Source organism: Heterodontus francisci, chromosome 8, assembly GCF_036365525.1.
Source record: "Heterodontus francisci isolate sHetFra1 chromosome 8, sHetFra1.hap1, whole genome shotgun sequence".
In the NCBI taxonomy this organism is placed as follows: Eukaryota; Metazoa; Chordata; class Chondrichthyes; order Heterodontiformes; family Heterodontidae; genus Heterodontus; species Heterodontus francisci.
This window is the reverse complement of record NC_090378.1, coordinates 77,174,320-77,192,038: the sequence shown is the minus strand read 5'-3', so window position 1 is coordinate 77,192,038 and position 17,719 is coordinate 77,174,320. Positions and strand designations below refer to the sequence as shown.

Below are 17,719 nucleotides of genomic sequence, written 5' to 3'. Positions count from 1 at the left end.
TGTAAATACAAATTGCAATCATGTACCAAAATATAAAAATGTTCATACTTTTTATAAAGGCATGGTTTTTAATTTATGAAATATAAACCTTGTTTTAACATGGCCACTTAATTTTTTAATATTTCAATAATAAAATTATTCAGGAACCATCATTTGAGAAGCAAATTAGTTTCAATTTTACACCTAACCTTCAAAAACTGCACCTGTGACAAATGTCTGCATTCAGCTGAAGCAATCATTTTACAGCTCTCCAAGTATGCTGTGTTAAATTGCTGGTTTGTGGTCCTAAAAATCTCTTTCTCCGCTACAAAACTGGAATCATAAATTGTTGATCTGAGTGTATTATCAGAAGACTCTTCTTAAAGTAACATCTATGATGTCTGCACTGAAAAAGCAGTTTCTTTGTGTAATATAAGATACATATTCTGGTTTAATATATCATAGACATTTAAACTTGTTCTTTTCTTTCTCAGAACTTGATGCTTTAGATACCAATGATGAGTTGACTCCCCTGGGTCGTATCTTGGCCAGACTTCCTATTGAACCACGCCTTGGCAAGATGATGATTATGGGCTGTATATTCCAGTGAGTCAAAGCAAAGAGAATGATGGTGTGAATTGTTGGGGAAGGATCATACTCAATAGTCTAATAAGTGTTGTAATACTTCACTGGCCTCAGGGCTTAAATTTAGAACACAAAATACCTATACAATGGATGATAGGACCCTAGGAAGTACAGAGGGTCAGAGGGACCTTGGTGTACTTGTCCTTGGATCACTGAAGGCAGCAGCACAGGTAGATAACGTGGTTAGGAAAGCATATGGGATACTTCCCTTTATTCACCGAGGCACAGAATATAAGAGCAGGGAGGTTATGATGGAGCTGTATAAAATGCTAGTTAGGCGACAGCTGAGTACTGTGTACAGTTCTGGTCGCCACACTATAGGAAGGATGTGATTGTGCTGGAGAGGGTGCAGAGGAGATTCACCAGGATGTTGCCTGGGCTAGAGCATTTCAGCTATGAAGAGAGACTGGATAGGCTAGGATTGTTTTCCTTAGAGCAGAGAAGGCTGAGGGGGGACATGATTGAGTATACAAAATTATGAGGGGCATAGATAGGGTAGATGGGAAGAAACTTTTTCCCTTAGTGGAGGTGTCAATAACCAGGGGGCATAGATTTAAGGTAAGGGGCAGGAGGTTTAGAGGGAAATTGAGGAAAGTTTCATCCAGAGGGTGGTTGGAACCTGGAACACACTACCTGAAGGGATGGTAGAGGTAGGAACCCTCACAACATTTAAGAAGTATTTAGATGAGCACTTGAAACGCCATAGCATACAAGGCTATGGGCCAAGTGCTGGAAAATGGGATTAGAATAGTTAGGTGCTTGATGGCGGCACAGACTGGATGGGCCGAAGGTCCTGTTTCAGTGCTGTATGCCTCTATGACATATTCCTGATGTAGACTTAATTAAATGCTCTTTACTGGTTACATAGATCATTTGAGATATATGGAGGAAATGTGAAATTAATTACCTATTGGATAGTGTGTAGTTATTAATAACTGGGTTCTTTTTATGTTGCTTTTGTATTAATGGTCTTACTCTGCCTTCATTTAACTCCACATTAAGGATAATTGGTTGCGATACCTGCTTTTTAGGATCTTATCCAGTGTCCCTAGTATCTATAAGAATGATTGGAGACAGTAAAGCCCTCTTCCTGACAAAGTTTCCCAGCATCTATACTTATTGGTATAATAATTATGTTTCTTAAAGTTAAACTTAATTCTAGAGCCTAGATATTTTGGGGCAGACCCAAACCATATGGGGCATTTTTACTCCCGGCCTGCACCAAGTGCAAAAGTTTGTCTTACATTTCTAACAAATGTCCCATTTCCGTACACACCCATCCTGCTGTTGCAAAGTAAAAACAACTAGAGTTGCATTTTCAGGTGATGGGATTTAGAATGTTGCATTAGCCTAAGGCTCATACATTTCACTCTGATGTGTATCTGTGTCTGTATCTTACCCTATGATTCCCCACTGAATTTCTACTCATTGTTTGAGCTCGTCAGTTGGACGGCGCAGTGGTTAGCACCGCAGCCTCACAGCTCCAGCGACCCGGGTTCAATTCTGGGTCCTGCCTGTGTGGAGTTTGCAAGTTCTCCCTGTGTCTGCATGGGTTTCCTCCGGGTGCTCCAGTTTCCTCCCATATGCCAAAAGACTTGCAGGTTGATAGGTAAATTGGCCATTATAAATTGCCCCTAGTATAGGTAGGTGGTAGGGAAATATAGGGACAGGTGTGGATGTGGTAGGAATATGGGATTAGTGTAGGATTAGTATAAATGGGTGGTTGATGGTCGGCACAGACTCGGTGGGCCGAAGGGCCTGTTTCAGTGCTGTATCTAAACTAAACTAAAACTTCATGTGCATTTTTGATGTAAAGACATAAGGTCATGCAGTCTTTCCATGTGTTATAGCCATTCTATAATCTTGAATTAAATTGATTTCTAATATATTTATAGTTTGTTGACATTCTAAAATTCCAATCATAATCCTGTGTAAATTCAAAGAAGGCAATAAAATAGCTTGAAATGGCAAAACATTGAACACAAGAGAAATGACTGTTGGGTATTGATGTACAGCAAAGTAGAGGGGGAAGCTATTTCTTTAGTTCCCTCAGTCCCACTCTGCTTAATGACCTAATAGAGAGAGAGACCACCATGGGAAAGACAGATAGTCATACCCTACTTCATGTCTCCTGTCAGCTAGCCAGAGGAGGGGTGATGGGGAGGGCTTTGGATTCCAGATTTTTTATGGAGGCTGGTCTGGGTAGATCCAGCTTACATAGTTGTGAGCGTAAAGCACCAACACAAAAATTAATCTTAGAATGGGAAGGAGCCCAAGCTTGTTTTTACTGAAAGTTGAATGATGTGGGAACATGAAACATTTTTTAAATAACAAAAGCATTTCCTGCAAGATCAAGAACTTTCAGGGATATGTCTAAAGACTGTACAATCCTCAAGTTAAACTCAAGAAAACTTTTCACACATGAGATATAACTTATGAAGCAAATTCCCACTTAGCATAATAAATAGTTGCATTCTAAGGGGAGCAGGACAGTGGTAATTCAGTAAAATAGTTAGTAAAACTATATTCTAATTCCAAATCTATTAATCTATTGCTGATGGATTGGCCCACTGCTATGTTCCCTACAAAATATTTGGCTGCAGATACAGAACAGTATATATTGTATTATGGAGTTTCTGCCAGTGGAAATTCCATCTTCCACCCTGCATAAAATTAACTTCATCCAGTGCTCGCTGACCTACATTGGCTACCAGTTGAGCAACGCCTCGATTTTAAAAATTCTTATCCTTGTTTTTAAATCCCTCTGTTGCCGTGTCCTTTTATATCTCTTTTATCCTCCTCCAGCCCTGTGACCCTCCACAATAGCTGTGCTCCTCCAATTCTGGTCTCTTGCGCATCCCTGATTTTAATCTCTCTACCATTGCAATTGCGCCTTCAGCTGCTTAGACCCTAAATTCTGGAGTTCCCTACGTAAACCTCCGCCTCCCTTTCCTCCTTTCAAGGTGTTCCTTTAAAAAACTATCTCTTCTGCATAATATCGCCTTGTGTCTACGTGTCAAATTTTGTTTAATAATGCTCCTGTGAAGTGCCTTGGATGTTTTACTCCTTTAAAGGCACTATACAAATGCAAGTTGTTGTTGCAATGCTTATTATTTTGTTTCAGTAGTTCTCACTTCGAGCTTGACAGCTATATGATTTTATTTTTTATGGATGTCTTTGTTATAAATGGAGAGCTATTGCTGTTGATGCAAATGTTATTCTGGATTTCTTATCTGTTGCAGTGTTGGTGATGCAGTGTGCACCATATCTGCAGCTACCTGTTTTCCAGAGCCTTTTGTTAATGAAGGCAAGCGTCTTGGCTACGTGCACAGGAACTTTGCAGGAACCAGATTTTCGGATCATGTGGCACTGCTTTCAGTTTTTCAGGCCTGGGATGATGCAAGGTATTATTCCAATGATGAAAACAAATCCTTGCTACATAGAGTTTATATTGTTGTACAGTACTTGTTGCATTCTGTAAAGTAAACGTTTCCATCATGTAGGCATTTGTATTTCATTCTTTTCTAGAATGGGAGGGGAAGATGCAGAAATGCGGTTTTGTGATCATAAAAAGTTAAATATGGCAACTTTGCGAATGACATGGGAAGCTAAGGTTCAGCTGAAGGACATTCTTATAAACTCTGGCTTCCCTGAAGGTAATGCTAAATGAATAAAATTGTGTTTTACTGCTCTTTTTGATGTGAAATTTAAAATGTAATGTATATTTATGCAAGTTTTAGAATTATCTCGTTCAAGTTATAAAACTGACAATGGGCGGCGCAGTGGTTAGCACCGCAGCCTCACAACTCCAGAGACCCGGGTTCGATTCTGGGTACTGCCTGTGCGGAGTTTGCAAGTTCTCCCTGTGTCTGCGTGGGTTTTCGCCGGGTGTTCCGGTTTCCTCCCACATCCAAAAACTTGCATGTGATAGGTAAATTGGGCGTTGTAAATTGCCCCTAGTGTAGGGAGGTGATAGGGAATATGGGATTACTGTAGGGTTAGTATAAATGGATGGTTGTTGGTTGGCACAGACTCGGTGGGCCGAAGGGCCTGTTTCAGTGCTGTATCTCTAAATTTAAAAAAAAATAAAAACAGAAAGATACATTTCAAGTGTACACTATTCCTTTCTTTTTCATTTTAAGTAATGTTCTTATTAAAGACAAATATTTTTTAAAAACTGGGCATGTATCATCCTGGTAGCATAATTTAATTTGTTCAATATGTGGTAAGAATCAGTTTTTTGCTTTAGATTTTGATGGTGGCCTCAACAGTTACAGAGCACTGTTTGCAAGACCTAGGTGAACACTTTCCTCACCCTCTGTTAGATAATGCTAATTGGTGCAGGAGTTCTCAAATCGTACCACACAGAAGGAGGCCATTTGGCCCTTCGTGTCTGTGCCTGCTCTTTGAAAGAAGTGAATTTTTTCCCCCTTCAAGTTTTTATCCAATTCCCTATTGAAAGTTACTATTGATTCATCTTCCATCACCCTTTCAGGCTGTGCATTCCAGATCATCATAACGTACTACCTCAAAAAAGCTAATTTCCCCTCTTTTGGTTCCTTTGCCAATTACCTTAAATCTCTGACCTCATTACCAATCCTCCTGCCAACGGAAACAGTTTGTCCTTATCTACTCCAAAGCCTCTCATATGTTTTGAACGCCTGCCCTTAATCTGCTGTGCATTAAGGAGAGCAATCCCAGCTTCCCACCGGCCAAAAAGTCGGTGGGGTCTGCCTCCGCTGGGCCTGGTGAGTCGGCTGGGATTTTTCGCTCCCCAGGTCCTTAATTGGTCTTGGGCGAGACCTCCACCTCCTTGAGGCAGAAAGTGCCACCTAATGGAGCTGCCGGCCAATCAGTGGGCGGGAGCGGTGGCCACTGCTGGAACTACACCCAGTACCACAGCAAGAGGAAGGACAGTCCAGGAACTACGGTAAGTTTTTGGGCCTCACCGGGGACAATCAGCCGGGCCCCAGGACGGCGGGGTGGGGTGGGGGGTGCCAGTTGTAAGGGGGAGAGAGAGGAGTGTAGTGCGTTGGGGGCTTCGGGGTGGTCCTTCATGGGGTACAGGGTGCCTGATCAGGAGGACCCTCCACAGCCTGCAAGAACGCCCCCTGCTTTTACCAGGCAGGGTTCTTGAGGCTTTGCCATCGGGTTGCTGAGGGAAAAATACCTGTGGTGGTGGGAGGAGGTCCTTAAGTGCCAGTTAATTGGCCACTTAAGGACCTTGATTGGCCTGGGGCGGGTGGGCGGTTTCTTGCTGCCCCGCAAAAAATTGCAGCGGGGGTGGGAAGGGGCTGAAAACGGCCCCCCCCCCCCCCCCCACTCTTTTTTATGTCCCCCACCACCAGCCCGCTCGTTCGGGGGCTGTAAAATTCCGGCCATGATTCTGCATTTCATTTATTTGCATATCTGTGCAGAGTTGAGACTTGTACTCCATAAAGGCAGTTGTGACAATGCAGATCTCGAATAAGTTTTCTGTTTGTATACTAGGAATATTTGTCTTAAGCAGACTTGTGAAGCAGATGTTAATCGAGACAAAATATATGCTGCTTCTAGCAATGTTTACTGAGCAGTGTTTCCTCCTATTCTTTCTAAACAGAGTGCCTGATGACACAAGTATTTAACAATACTGGACCAGATAATAATCTTGATGTGGTTATCTCACTTCTTTGCTTTGGACTTTATCCCAATGTCTGTTATCACAAGGAAAAAAGAAAGATCTTAACCACAGAGGGGCGCAATGCACTTATTCATAAGTCCTCCGTCAATTGTCCCTTCAGCAACCAAGATACAAAGTATCCTTCCCCATTCTTTGTGTTTGGGGAAAAGGTGAGTAATGTACAGCTGCACACTATTCAATGTCCAGAACAACCCGAAGAACTATTCCATCTCTGACATCTTGACTCACAGATCATTAATTTCCATCTAATTTGTTTTATGCTGCTTTCCCTGTAGTTCCTTCTGCTAAACCTTTGAAACCACTTTAAAAATGTAGTGGTATTTGTTAACTATTTCCACTATTATTCTCTTTTTTTCCCCCTGCCCCACCTCATGCTTTTAACTCTGTAAAATATGGTAGGATATAATTCAGCAAAAAGCTAATGAGTTTATAAATGGTGAATCTGACATGAGTTTCATCATAGTCATGTAGCTGTGCAGACTCTTTCATAGTACATTTGTTCCTTTGGGAAAGCAGGACGGTTGTATGGCTGACATCAGTTACACGTCTTAATCAAAGGAACAAGCTAGTCGACTGAAGTGCAAAAGTCATGTACTGTGCAATAAGTGTTAAAAACTGTTGGACTCTGAGGGTGTTCAGATTGAGTAAATCAGTCAGCTGTTTTCTTGTGCTGCTTGAAGAGAATATAAAATTAAGATGTTTGAAGCTGATCTATACAGAAGAGATGGGTCCTGTGTTTGATTCCTGGGCTGTGTTCAGTCTGGGGCGCCAAGATCAATTGAAGAGTCCAAACTCCGAACCAAGCTGAGATCACTGTGTTGAATAGAGAAAACTTTAAGCATAAATACCACTTTTTTTTTTATATATTGAACAGTACCATAGAAAATGTTCCCTTTTGTACGGCCTTTCCTTCCCAAGCCACTCCCTAAAACAAATTACAATCACAACATGTTCTGTTAAGTGCAAAGTATGCCAAAATGAAGGTACACGGAATATGAATAAAGCTGAATTTTTACAGGATATTCAGTTTACTTCATTCTTGCTTCAAGCCTCTCAAATCTTCCAAACTGGGCACCTGACTTAGAACTATATCACCGTTCCTTCACTGTCACTGGGTCAAAATCCTGGAACTGTCTTCCTAACAGCGCTGTTGGTGTACATACACCCCAAGGACTGCAGTGGTTCAAGAAGGCAGCTCACCACCATCTTAGCAAGGGCAATTAGGGATAGGCAATAAATGCTGGCCTAGCCAGCGACGCCCATATCCCATGAACGAATTTAAAAAAAAACTTGGAGAGATTCACATTGTATGCCAATATTTAATCTTACATCAGATCGTGGGGATGGTAGCATAGTGGTAATGTTACTGGACTGGTAATCCAGAGGCCCATACTAATGTTCTGGAGACATGAGTTCAAATCTCACCGTGGCAACTAGAGGAATTTAAATTCAATTAATAAATCTGGAATAAAAAGCTAGCCTCATTAATAATGATCATGAAACTACCAGATTGTCGTAAAAACCCATCTGGTTCACTAATGTCTTTCAGGGGAGGAAATCTGCTGTCCTTACCTGGTCTGGCCTACATGTGACTCCAGACCCACAGCAATGTGCTTGCTCTTAACTGCTCTTTGAAGTGGCCTAGCAAGCTACTTAATTTCAAGGGCAATTAGGGATGAGCAATAAATGCTGGCCTTGGTAGCAACGCTCATCTCAAGAGCTAATAAAAAAAAAACTTGGGTATGGCCGAGCAACATTGTAATCTAACTTTTTTTTTGAAATTTAACAAACTTGCTGTGGCAAAAGTGTATTGAAAAATCATCAGCCTGACTAATTACTGAGATACTGAGGGACAGTTATTTCTCCTCAGATCCGAACTCGGGCTGTATCTGCAAAGGCGATGACTTTAGTTAGTCCGCTCCAACTGCTTTTTTATGGTTCGAAGAAGGTGACAGCAAATGGAGAAATTATTCTGATGGATGAATGGTAAGAAATTTTGAAGATCCACAATGCTTTTACTTTCAGTTTCTGGTGAAGGTTAATATACAGTTATGTTTGGTACTTAAGAATCATTTCAATCTGTCAGTTGTGCATGAAGTAATTGCAATTGCCTTGTATCTAACCATGATGGACAACAGTTGTGATAATTCAGAAATATGATGGCATTTGGCAGTGTTGAGTGACATAATGTAAAAGTGTGGTGGAGTACTACATGATCACTGATTTAAAATCTGTGATGCAGCCCATTTCATTGGTTCCTGATAGAATCAGTGAAGTATTGTGCATGTTTTCTCAGCCCTTTTGATCTTCTGTTCCTGAAAGGTGATAGTGAATTTATTATTCATATTAATGTAAATTTCACTGTGTTTGACTTAAAGTTGTTACTGATCCTGGTACTGTCCACATAACCTGTTAGTGCAAATGAAGTTTCCAGTGAATAAATTGTGCCACTAGAGACTTTCATCTGGAAATATTTATGTATTTTAACTGTAATGTGAATTATTCGCTCTGGACTAATGTTTCATATCTGAGCCAAGCAGACATCTGGTCACTGATATTGTATTCTTATTAGTAAGAAATAAATATGTTGTACTGAATAGTTTGCCATATGGAGGGACCATTCTATATGCTTGGTTTGCTGCCATTATATGCTTCCACAATCTTCAGCTATTCTTAAAAAAATCAAGTTTGCTGTGTACTCTATATGCAGAGATGCTTGGCTGTGTACATTTGTGTTCGTGGAGCATTGGTGACTGATGTTTACTCTGTATACAGTGGGATATCCACCTTATCAAAGAAACATCCGGAGATGGGAAAATATTAATCATGCAAACTATGACTGTGATGTAACTCATTAACTGTGTTCTCTCAAAAATTGTTACTTGTAGTTTAGCTGCCATAGTAAAACTATCAAGTAATAGTTTGTATCGTACAGATTGAAGTGTTCTGCAACAATACAGGTTTTCCATTGGTCTATGAATATTGTTATTTGCTGCTGCATAATTTTACTGTTTAGTTCTCATTAATTCTAGGATGGCTTTTGCAGAGCAGCCAGTATCTTTTTGATCTGTTTGACATTGCTTATGTTAAATCCTAAATATAATTTGTGCCTTTTAGGATAAAGTTGAGGATGCCTCATTATGTAGCAGCTGCAGTTGTTGCTCTGCGTGCTGGAATGGAGGCATTGGTTGTCGAAGTTGCAAAGGATCCAGAATTCATACGGCAACTGGATCCTACACATGAACGGTTGCTGAATGTGATCCGGCAGATTTCAAAACCTGGGGCAGCGGGTATTAATCTTATGGCAAACACAAGGTGAATTGCATTTTATGGTTTTAGATAACATTTTTAGTGCTGTTGGGTGAAGCTTGAATGCTTTCATAATTTAGCAGGAGAGAGATTTCAAGCTCTGATCATTGTGAATCCTAGGACTGATTGTAGCGACTATTAAACCTGATGCAAGGGCAGTCTTTGACAACCAGAGATAATGAGCAATGTCTCAATCAACTAGCATGTATCTGATTTATTAAATTTGTGTTCTTGAGAAAGATATGTAAAGCATTCTGGTTTACTGGTTGCGTTCTCCAACCTCCCCCAACTTCCCCAAAACAGGCTGGTGGTGGATATGTGCAAAGCCTGTGAAATTAGCCCAATTCTACACTTTCTAGTTTAAAAAAAAGACTCAACTGTTTATAGTTTTGTTTGCTCTGCTGGTTATTACTTACATAGTTGATTTGCTGCAGATCTATATTTTGTTGATTCTTGGAGTCTCATCCCATGTCTTGACACAATGCAGTCATAACACTGGTGTCGCCTAATCGCTATTTCCAAATGATCTTTTTAATGTTTTTCAATTTTAGGGTTCGGTACTATGGGCTTGGATTTGGAAGTTTAAAAAAAACACACAACTCATAGTTAACTCCACTAAACAATTTACAGAAGTACAAATAATGGTCTGAATTTTGCAGTAAGAACACCGGTGAGGCTATCAGTGCTCAGTTATTAAGGGGTAATTGGACAGCAACTTTCAGCGTCCACACATGTGCCGTTAAAAACAAATCAAAAGATTGCTCTCTCAGTTGCCCTGCTCCTCCAGAAGCTTCACTCTGACAGTATCTCGCCAAGATTGAAACACATGAAGTGTGTGAAGTTGTGGTACTTGCGCAATAAAAATGACAAAGTTGGGCTGCAAGTGTAAGTGAGCTTTTAATGGTGTGATAACTTTTACTTGCTGCCAAGCAACCTCTCTGGCGCTTTCCTTCAGATTTTAATTATTATTGGTAATTTAAATTTATTTTTTAAAAAATTCTATCTCTCTTTTAAGCTTTTCTTTCTTTCCCTCATTCTATTTTGCTTTCTGTACATGATTTGGCATGGAATGAAATATACTGCACTGTAATGTTCTAATTCTAATTCTAATTACACTTCCTGGTTTAGAGTTTGTATATCTCAGTAAGGATTCTTCAATCTGGTTAAGGAGATACAGCATTCCTTGCCTTGTTCACACAGGTCACAGGTCTCCTATAGAGGGTGCTGAGCCTTTTCAGATTTCTAATTACTGCGCATTGCGGTACAAAAGTCCGCAGAAAGTCTGGGTGAGTTTGTGTAATGAATGGCAAGTGAACGCAAAATCCAGGGCAGTACCTCTGCGCAAGGCCAAGATCCAGTTTTGGAAATGCCTGCCATTGTATAGTGTCTCAATTTGTCTGTGACCAACATAAATCTGGGATAATTAGAACATAAAATGCTGCAAATACTCAGATCAGGCAGCAACTGTGGAGAGGAAAAGAGTTGACTTTTAAGATCAATGCCCTTTCATCAGAACTGAAAGAAATTAGAGATTTAACAGTTTATAAGTGAGTGTGGAGGCAGGGGGAGGGGAGGAAAGAACAAAGGGGAAGGTCTGTGATAGGGTAGAGGGCAGGAGTGATTAAATGACAAAAGAGTTAATGGTGCAAGGCAAAGATAGTAATAGGACAAGTAAAGAAACAAAAAATGGGTCTAGAGCAGTGGTTCTGAAATGGTCTGTAGAGACTTTCCAGGGGGTTTGTAAAATAATGGGAGGCAAGAGCAGAGTGTGGCTGCCACATGGTTCAGTGCAGAGTGAGCTGGCTGGTTCAGCTAGCAGGGGAGTGCACAAAAATAGACAGACTGTAGTTAGAAGGTACAACTATCTCAGTGATATTTTGAAGTAAATTCATTTTCTTAAAACATTATTAAAATGCCCTTTACGGACAACACTTCTATATTATGAGTATTGTATAGTATTTAAATGGGGATTTATGATTACTTATCCATTTGAAAAGGGGTCCTTTAATCAAACAAGTTTGAAAATCACTGGTTTCAAGGAACTGTAAATGGCAACATCAGAAACATTAGCAACTCTTGCTGTCAACTCTTGCTGTCTTAAAAAAAACAATGGGAGCGGTGGTTATGATCTGAAGTTTTTGAAATCACCATCAAGTCCAGAAGGTTGAAAAGCTCCTTATTGAAAGATAGGTTAGAGTGAATGATGGGAGTAGATAAATTGTGGCGGCTGTTATCATGCTGGCAGTTCCCAGTGAAAAGATCAAGGGAGGGGTGCAGGTGAAATGTAATTTCTGAAGATTGAAGAAAGGGTCTGCTATGCAGGAAGAATTCTGGCTGAAGAAGTGGGTACTGAGGTGAAGCTGATGGAGGAAAAGCTCAGCCTGTCTAGCTCCCTTGATGTGCAGTCATGGTATATTGAAAGTACTGAGTCTATTATACATTTAAGAGCCCTGTATGTATTTTCAGTAGATGATTCAGATATATTTTAAGCACAGGAAGGACTCCTCTCCAGGTAAGAACTAGAAATGGTTGGACTGATGGCATTGACCAGTTTTATTTTCACATCTGTTGCTCCAGATCAAAATAATCTTGTCACGGTGAATACCAGGCAGGAATCTTGCTTCAGTAACTTTCCGAGATCTTGTCTGTGTTTAGGATATCTCAATTGCAAGCCAGGGAATCTTCTCCATTGCTCATCAAGAGCAGTGTTGTGACCGGTTGAGATCATCCTTTTACACCAGTACATTTAACTACTTAACTTTTTCCATGAGATAGAGTTTCAGCCAGGTTTCTTGCTCATCATTGGTTCCTGTATGTGGACATTGGATAAGGACCAGGCTTGACTTTTAGACACCTTGGACAGGATTTTAAAGAGCCCTCGCGTCAGGATCCGTGGCGGGGGGAGCCTGAAGGTGGCCGTGGATGAGGCCTGCCATGGAACTTGACGGCGGCAGGGCTCGGCCCGATATTACCGGTGGCGGCAAGGCCTCGTGGCGGCCCCCCGCTACTCAGTGGCAGGACTGCATTTTATATAAGTTAAAATAATTGAATTCATGAATCTTGCGTCTCCCTCCGATGTCCTGCCGCAGTCTTCATCCTGGTGGCCGCTACTGCCGCGCCTTCGGATCCCTGTCCAGGAAAACGAGGCAGAACACTTGTGGGGAAGTGGGGGTCAAATCAGTGTCATGAGTGTAGGGGATGGTGAGAAGGGTTGAAGTTGAAAGTTTGTGCAGTTTGGGGGGGCCGGGGGAAGGTCAGATTGTAAATGTAAGTGTTTTGTGGCAGTGGGGGTGAAGGTCAAATAATTTAATTATTGGGGGAGGAGGGGTGAAAGAAAATATTTTTATTCGCTTCGCCATTAAATATTTAAATTTCCCAATAGAGCTGACAGCCCTTTAAAAATGGTGTTAGCACCTATGCACAGGCAGCTGACGCCATTGCCGGTAACAGACAGCCTGCACCCTCCACGTGGTCGGGTTTGTGGGGAGCGGCTTGCGCGGGCTATTTAAGTGAGTCACCACACTTGGCATCGCAGCAGCTCTTTGGTGTGTTTTTTTTCGCCGGGCTTATGAAATTCAACCCCTTGTGTCAAAGAACTACCATTGCTCAATGTGTAGGCTGTCATGAAGAATGGACATTTGGGCAGCTGCTAGTGTGTGACTGGTGCTTATGCAGCTGTTCAGCCTAAGTCAGTAGTTTTAGGAGGTGAAATGGGAGAGAAAGCAAACAAACATTTTGTTTGGGGAGCAAAGCTATTCAATTGGAGTTGTCTCAGTTACTAGCTTAATAGAATAGTCCCTAAATTAGAGCAATGATAAATAATAGTAATCTCAAAATCAGAGCTGAATAACCCAGTTTTACTTGGAAATAATGAATGATGAAATATTTACAAGTACCAAAGTAGTTGAGAGTCTGACTCAGTTGCAAAGATAAAATTGAAGATCAAACTTTATTGGCTGTACTTTTCCTATGCAAGAAAAACAGTTTGATCTGTACTTAAAATGATAACAAGAAGCCATGGCCACTGAGAATTGAAGTTTGCTGTAGGGAAGTTACAGTCCCTTTTGTTTATTTGGCAAAATTAATTTGAGGTTGTCAATATTTCTGGGATTATGAATTCTGAAGGAAGAGCAAGTAAGAAAGCTAATCAACGCAAGCTCGAGGAACAGCATCTCATTTACCGATTAGGCACACTACATAGCCTGCCGGACTGAACATGGAGTTCAGTAATTTCAGAGCATGCTGGGCCCCCCATTTTACTTTTATTTTTAGTTATTTTTTTCTTTTTCCTTTTTTTTAATATTTTTTTTTGTGTTTATTTTATTTCATGTTAGTTTGTCCAGTTTGCTTACCCACTTTTTTTTTTCATGTTTATACTTGCGGCTGTTCAATTTTCAGTCTGTTAACACCCTTTCTGTACTGATGCTTTGTCTTTCAACACACCATTAACATATCTTTGCTCCATGACCTTCTGGTCAGCTGTTCTGTGACCTTGTCCTATCTACACCTTCTCCTTTGTTATCTCTTGCCTCACCCCCACTTTACTTATAACCTTTTATATTTCTAATATTTGCCAGTTCTGAAGAAGGGTCACTGACCTGAAAAGTTAACTCTGCTTCTCTCTCCACAGATGCTGCCAGACCTGCTGAGTGTTTCCAGCATTTCTTGTATTTATTTCAGATTTCCAGCATCTGCAGTATTTTGCTTTTAAGAAAGCTAATCTAATGGTTTTGTCTTTTGGCTGCAACAGAACGGCATTGTAATTGCAGTCTACTCTTGGTCGCCTCTGTTAATATGCATTTACGTGTTCATTTTATTCCACTTATGGTTTTGTTTTTGGATTGAACATTGGGATTGAATGGTTTATGTGAAAACTATAAAAGAATTTAAATTAGTAGGACAGATTGTTTACCGACTCTCCACTTTATTTTCATTACAAAATTTTATCTTATTACTTTGACTTGTCATTAATCTATTATTTTGATTTATTACAGATTTGGTGATGGCCCTCGTCCTCCCAAAATGGCACGTTATGACAACCAAGGATTTGGTGGAAGAGGGGGCGGTCGTGGTTCTAGTTATAGGGGAGGAGGTGGTTATGGAAGAGGCAGTGGGTATGGTGGTTCCCGTGGCAGTTACAGTTCTGGATACTATGGAGGAGGAAGAGGTGGTGGTGGAGGAAGCTACCAAAGTGGTGGATACCGCAACTACCAAAGTGGTGGTGGTGGTGGAGGAGGATATGGAAGTTACCAAAGTGGTGGATACCGCAACTACCAAAGTGGTGGTGGAAGTGGAGGATACAGTGGCTACGAAAGTGGTAGTGGTGCTGGAGGATATGGAGGAGGATATAGTGAAGGCAGAGGTGCCTACTAGAGAAATGCAGGAGACCAAAAGGTGCATTTGTGCACAGTTTATATGTATTGATAGTAATACAGCTTTGTATTTAATTATTTTCAGTAAAACCGTGCATGCACATTGCAAATGTTGTAATCAGTTTTCAGTTTTTATGCAAATATTTTCTGTACTTGGTGTATACTTTAAAGTTCAATCTTACAATAAGGAAATGTACTTGTGACGCATCTTAAATGGCAGTTTATAATCCTAAGTATATTAAAGTTTACTTAGCGAATGACTAGTTTTGAATGTTTCATTTGATTTTCAATGTATTGAAGCAAAGAAATAAAAGTGCAGTTACAGAACAAGAATATTTGTATTTGTGTATTACTGCCCTTTTTAAATATAGGCACACTGAAGCTGAGCAGCTTAACATTTTTATGCATTAAATTTTTTTTCTGACTTTGTGATGCATTAATCAAGGCTAGGACTAGCTAAATTAAATGGACAACTGAAAGCAAACCCTTTCTTCAATGCCTGTTAGCTTTAGATCAATTGAATAAAGGGGCATATTCATACAATTTTTTTAATATATAATTGTGCTCAAAAGGTGATGGGTAAATATGCCACAGTGCGAGTGAGTGTTAATGCAGTGCTATACATTAAATTAATTAACAAGGAATCCATTCTATTAACCAGAGATTACTATGAATTAATCACTTTGCTAATAAAGGATCCTGCACCAGTTAGTGTGGAAGGAATGTTGCATGCATTCAGTTCAATCAAAGGTTTAGTCACACTTCAGTCATTCCTCTGCCTACCATACTGAAACAATTTATCTGGTCATGCATCTCATTTGTGGGATCATGCTGTGTGGAAATTTGCTGCTGTATTTCCTTAGATCAGTGGTTACACTTGTTACGACCTGGTGAGGAAGGGGTCTAGGGCTTCCCTCAGCCTTTTTCTGGTTCGCCCGTAACAGGGTTTACCTTTTAAAACTGTTTTAGCTTCCCCTCAGTGAGTCCTTGCTCACTGCTGTTTAATTGTAATTGCAAATAAATCAAGCAGACAGGTTTGCTCAGATTTAAACAAGATGTAAGTTTATTAACCTTAAATTTTTTATTTAGAGATACAGCACTGAAATAGGCCCTTCGGCCCACCGAGTCTGTACCGACCAACAACCACCCATTTATACTAATCCTACATTAATCCCATATCCCCACCATTCTCCAACCACCTACCTACACTAGGGGCAATTTACAATGGCCAATTTACCTATCAACCTGCAAGTCTTTGGCTGTCGGAGCACCCGGCGGAAACCCACGCAGTCACAGGGAGAACTTGCAAACTCCGCGCTGGCAGTACCCAGAACTGAACCCGGGTTGCTGGAGCTGTGGGGCTGCGGTGCTAACCACTGCGCCGCCCCAAAGCTCTAATTCAGTTAAAACTACTAAAAATACGTGACGCGACCAGGCTATCATGCATATGCGATAAACACACGCAAATAGAGACAGAAGAGGAGAAAGAATTAAAGGAGAATGGTTTGAATAGATAATAGATGGAGTTCAGTTACTGGTTTTAAGGTTAGATGTAAAGTCTTTGATTGAAGTTAAGTCTTGCAGTTCTCATTGGGGTCCAGTGCACACTTTCAAACTTGCTTCGCTGGTTTTCTGTCTTGAGGCATAAATTACTTCTGTGGGTCCCTGGAACTTTGCGTCAGAGAGAGGGAGACCTTCCTTCTTGAAGTTCAATTGCTGTCTCTCCCAAAACCTGTTGTGTGAGCACAATTCAATTAACTCCAGGTTGGCCAGCAGGTTAGTCATGTGACTAGCTCCTTGTTTGGAACAGCCTTGCCTGTGAGGTTTGTGGATTTCTCCAAGCTTACCAGACACACAGTGGGTGGGGGGGGGTGTGTGGAATGTTGGTGCTCTCACATTCAATGACTCACTGTTTCTTAGAGTCATAGAGTTATACAGCACAGAAACAGGCCCTTTGGCCCACCGTGTCCATGCCGGCCGTAAAGCACCTATCCTAATCCCATTTTACAGCACTTGACCCGTAGCCTTGTATGCTATGGCGTTTCAAGTGCTCAGCTAAATACTTAAATGTTGAGGGTTTCTGCCTCAACCATCCCTTCAGGCAGTGTGTTCCAGATTCCAACCACCCTCTGGGTGAAAAATCTTTTCCTCTAATCCCCTCTAATCTTGCCCTTTACCCAACACCTCGTTCCCCTCCTCACGGCACCTTCCCATGCAATCGGAGGAGGTGTAATATCTACCCTTCTACCTCTCTACTCACCATCCAAGGCCTCAAACACTCCTTGCAGGTGAAGCAGCGATTTGCTTGTACTTCCTTCAATTTAGTATACTGTATTCACTGCTCTCCCGAGATGCCCACAAGGCAGTGGGGTTGTTAGGGCCCCTACACAGGGGTAGGTGGATGCCGGTGGGGAGAAGGGGGTGCAAGGAGGAGGGGTGTGGTGGGAAGAGGTGGAGGGGAGGGGGAGCTGGGAGACGGGTGCAGGGGAAGGGGGTGCGAGGGGAAAATGGTGCGAGGGGGGGGGAGCTGGGAAGGGGTTACGAGGGACCTATGCAGTCATATTCAGCTGGCCTCTGACACTGGAAATATCCGAGGAATGTATGATGGCATTAAGAGGGCTTTTGGGCCAACCATCATGAAGATTGCCCCCCTCAAATCTAAATCAGGTGACACAATCACTGACCAACGCAAGCAAATGGACCGCTGGGTGGAACACTACCTAGAACTGTACTC

At 41.3% G+C, this 17,719-nt stretch overlaps 1 protein-coding gene across 3 annotated transcripts in view; it reads left to right on the top strand.

Annotated features, from left to right (window-relative positions):
- Positions 1-15,318, top strand: part of dhx9 (DEAH (Asp-Glu-Ala-His) box helicase 9) — a 73,245-nt gene extending 57,927 nt beyond the window's left edge. For all 3 annotated transcript variants that reach the window (XM_068037398.1, XM_068037399.1, XM_068037400.1), the window contains 7 exons: positions 474-585; positions 3,867-4,028; positions 4,153-4,280; positions 6,224-6,453; positions 8,175-8,290; positions 9,422-9,619; positions 14,608-15,318. In XM_068037398.1, the coding sequence (XP_067893499.1) occupies positions 474-585; positions 3,867-4,028; positions 4,153-4,280; positions 6,224-6,453; positions 8,175-8,290; positions 9,422-9,619; positions 14,608-14,986 (1,325 nt within the window). In that variant the 3' untranslated portion in view covers positions 14,987-15,318. The remainder of the gene's footprint in view (positions 1-473; positions 586-3,866; positions 4,029-4,152; positions 4,281-6,223; positions 6,454-8,174; positions 8,291-9,421; positions 9,620-14,607) is intronic.
- Positions 15,319-17,719: the final 2,401 nt, after the last annotated feature.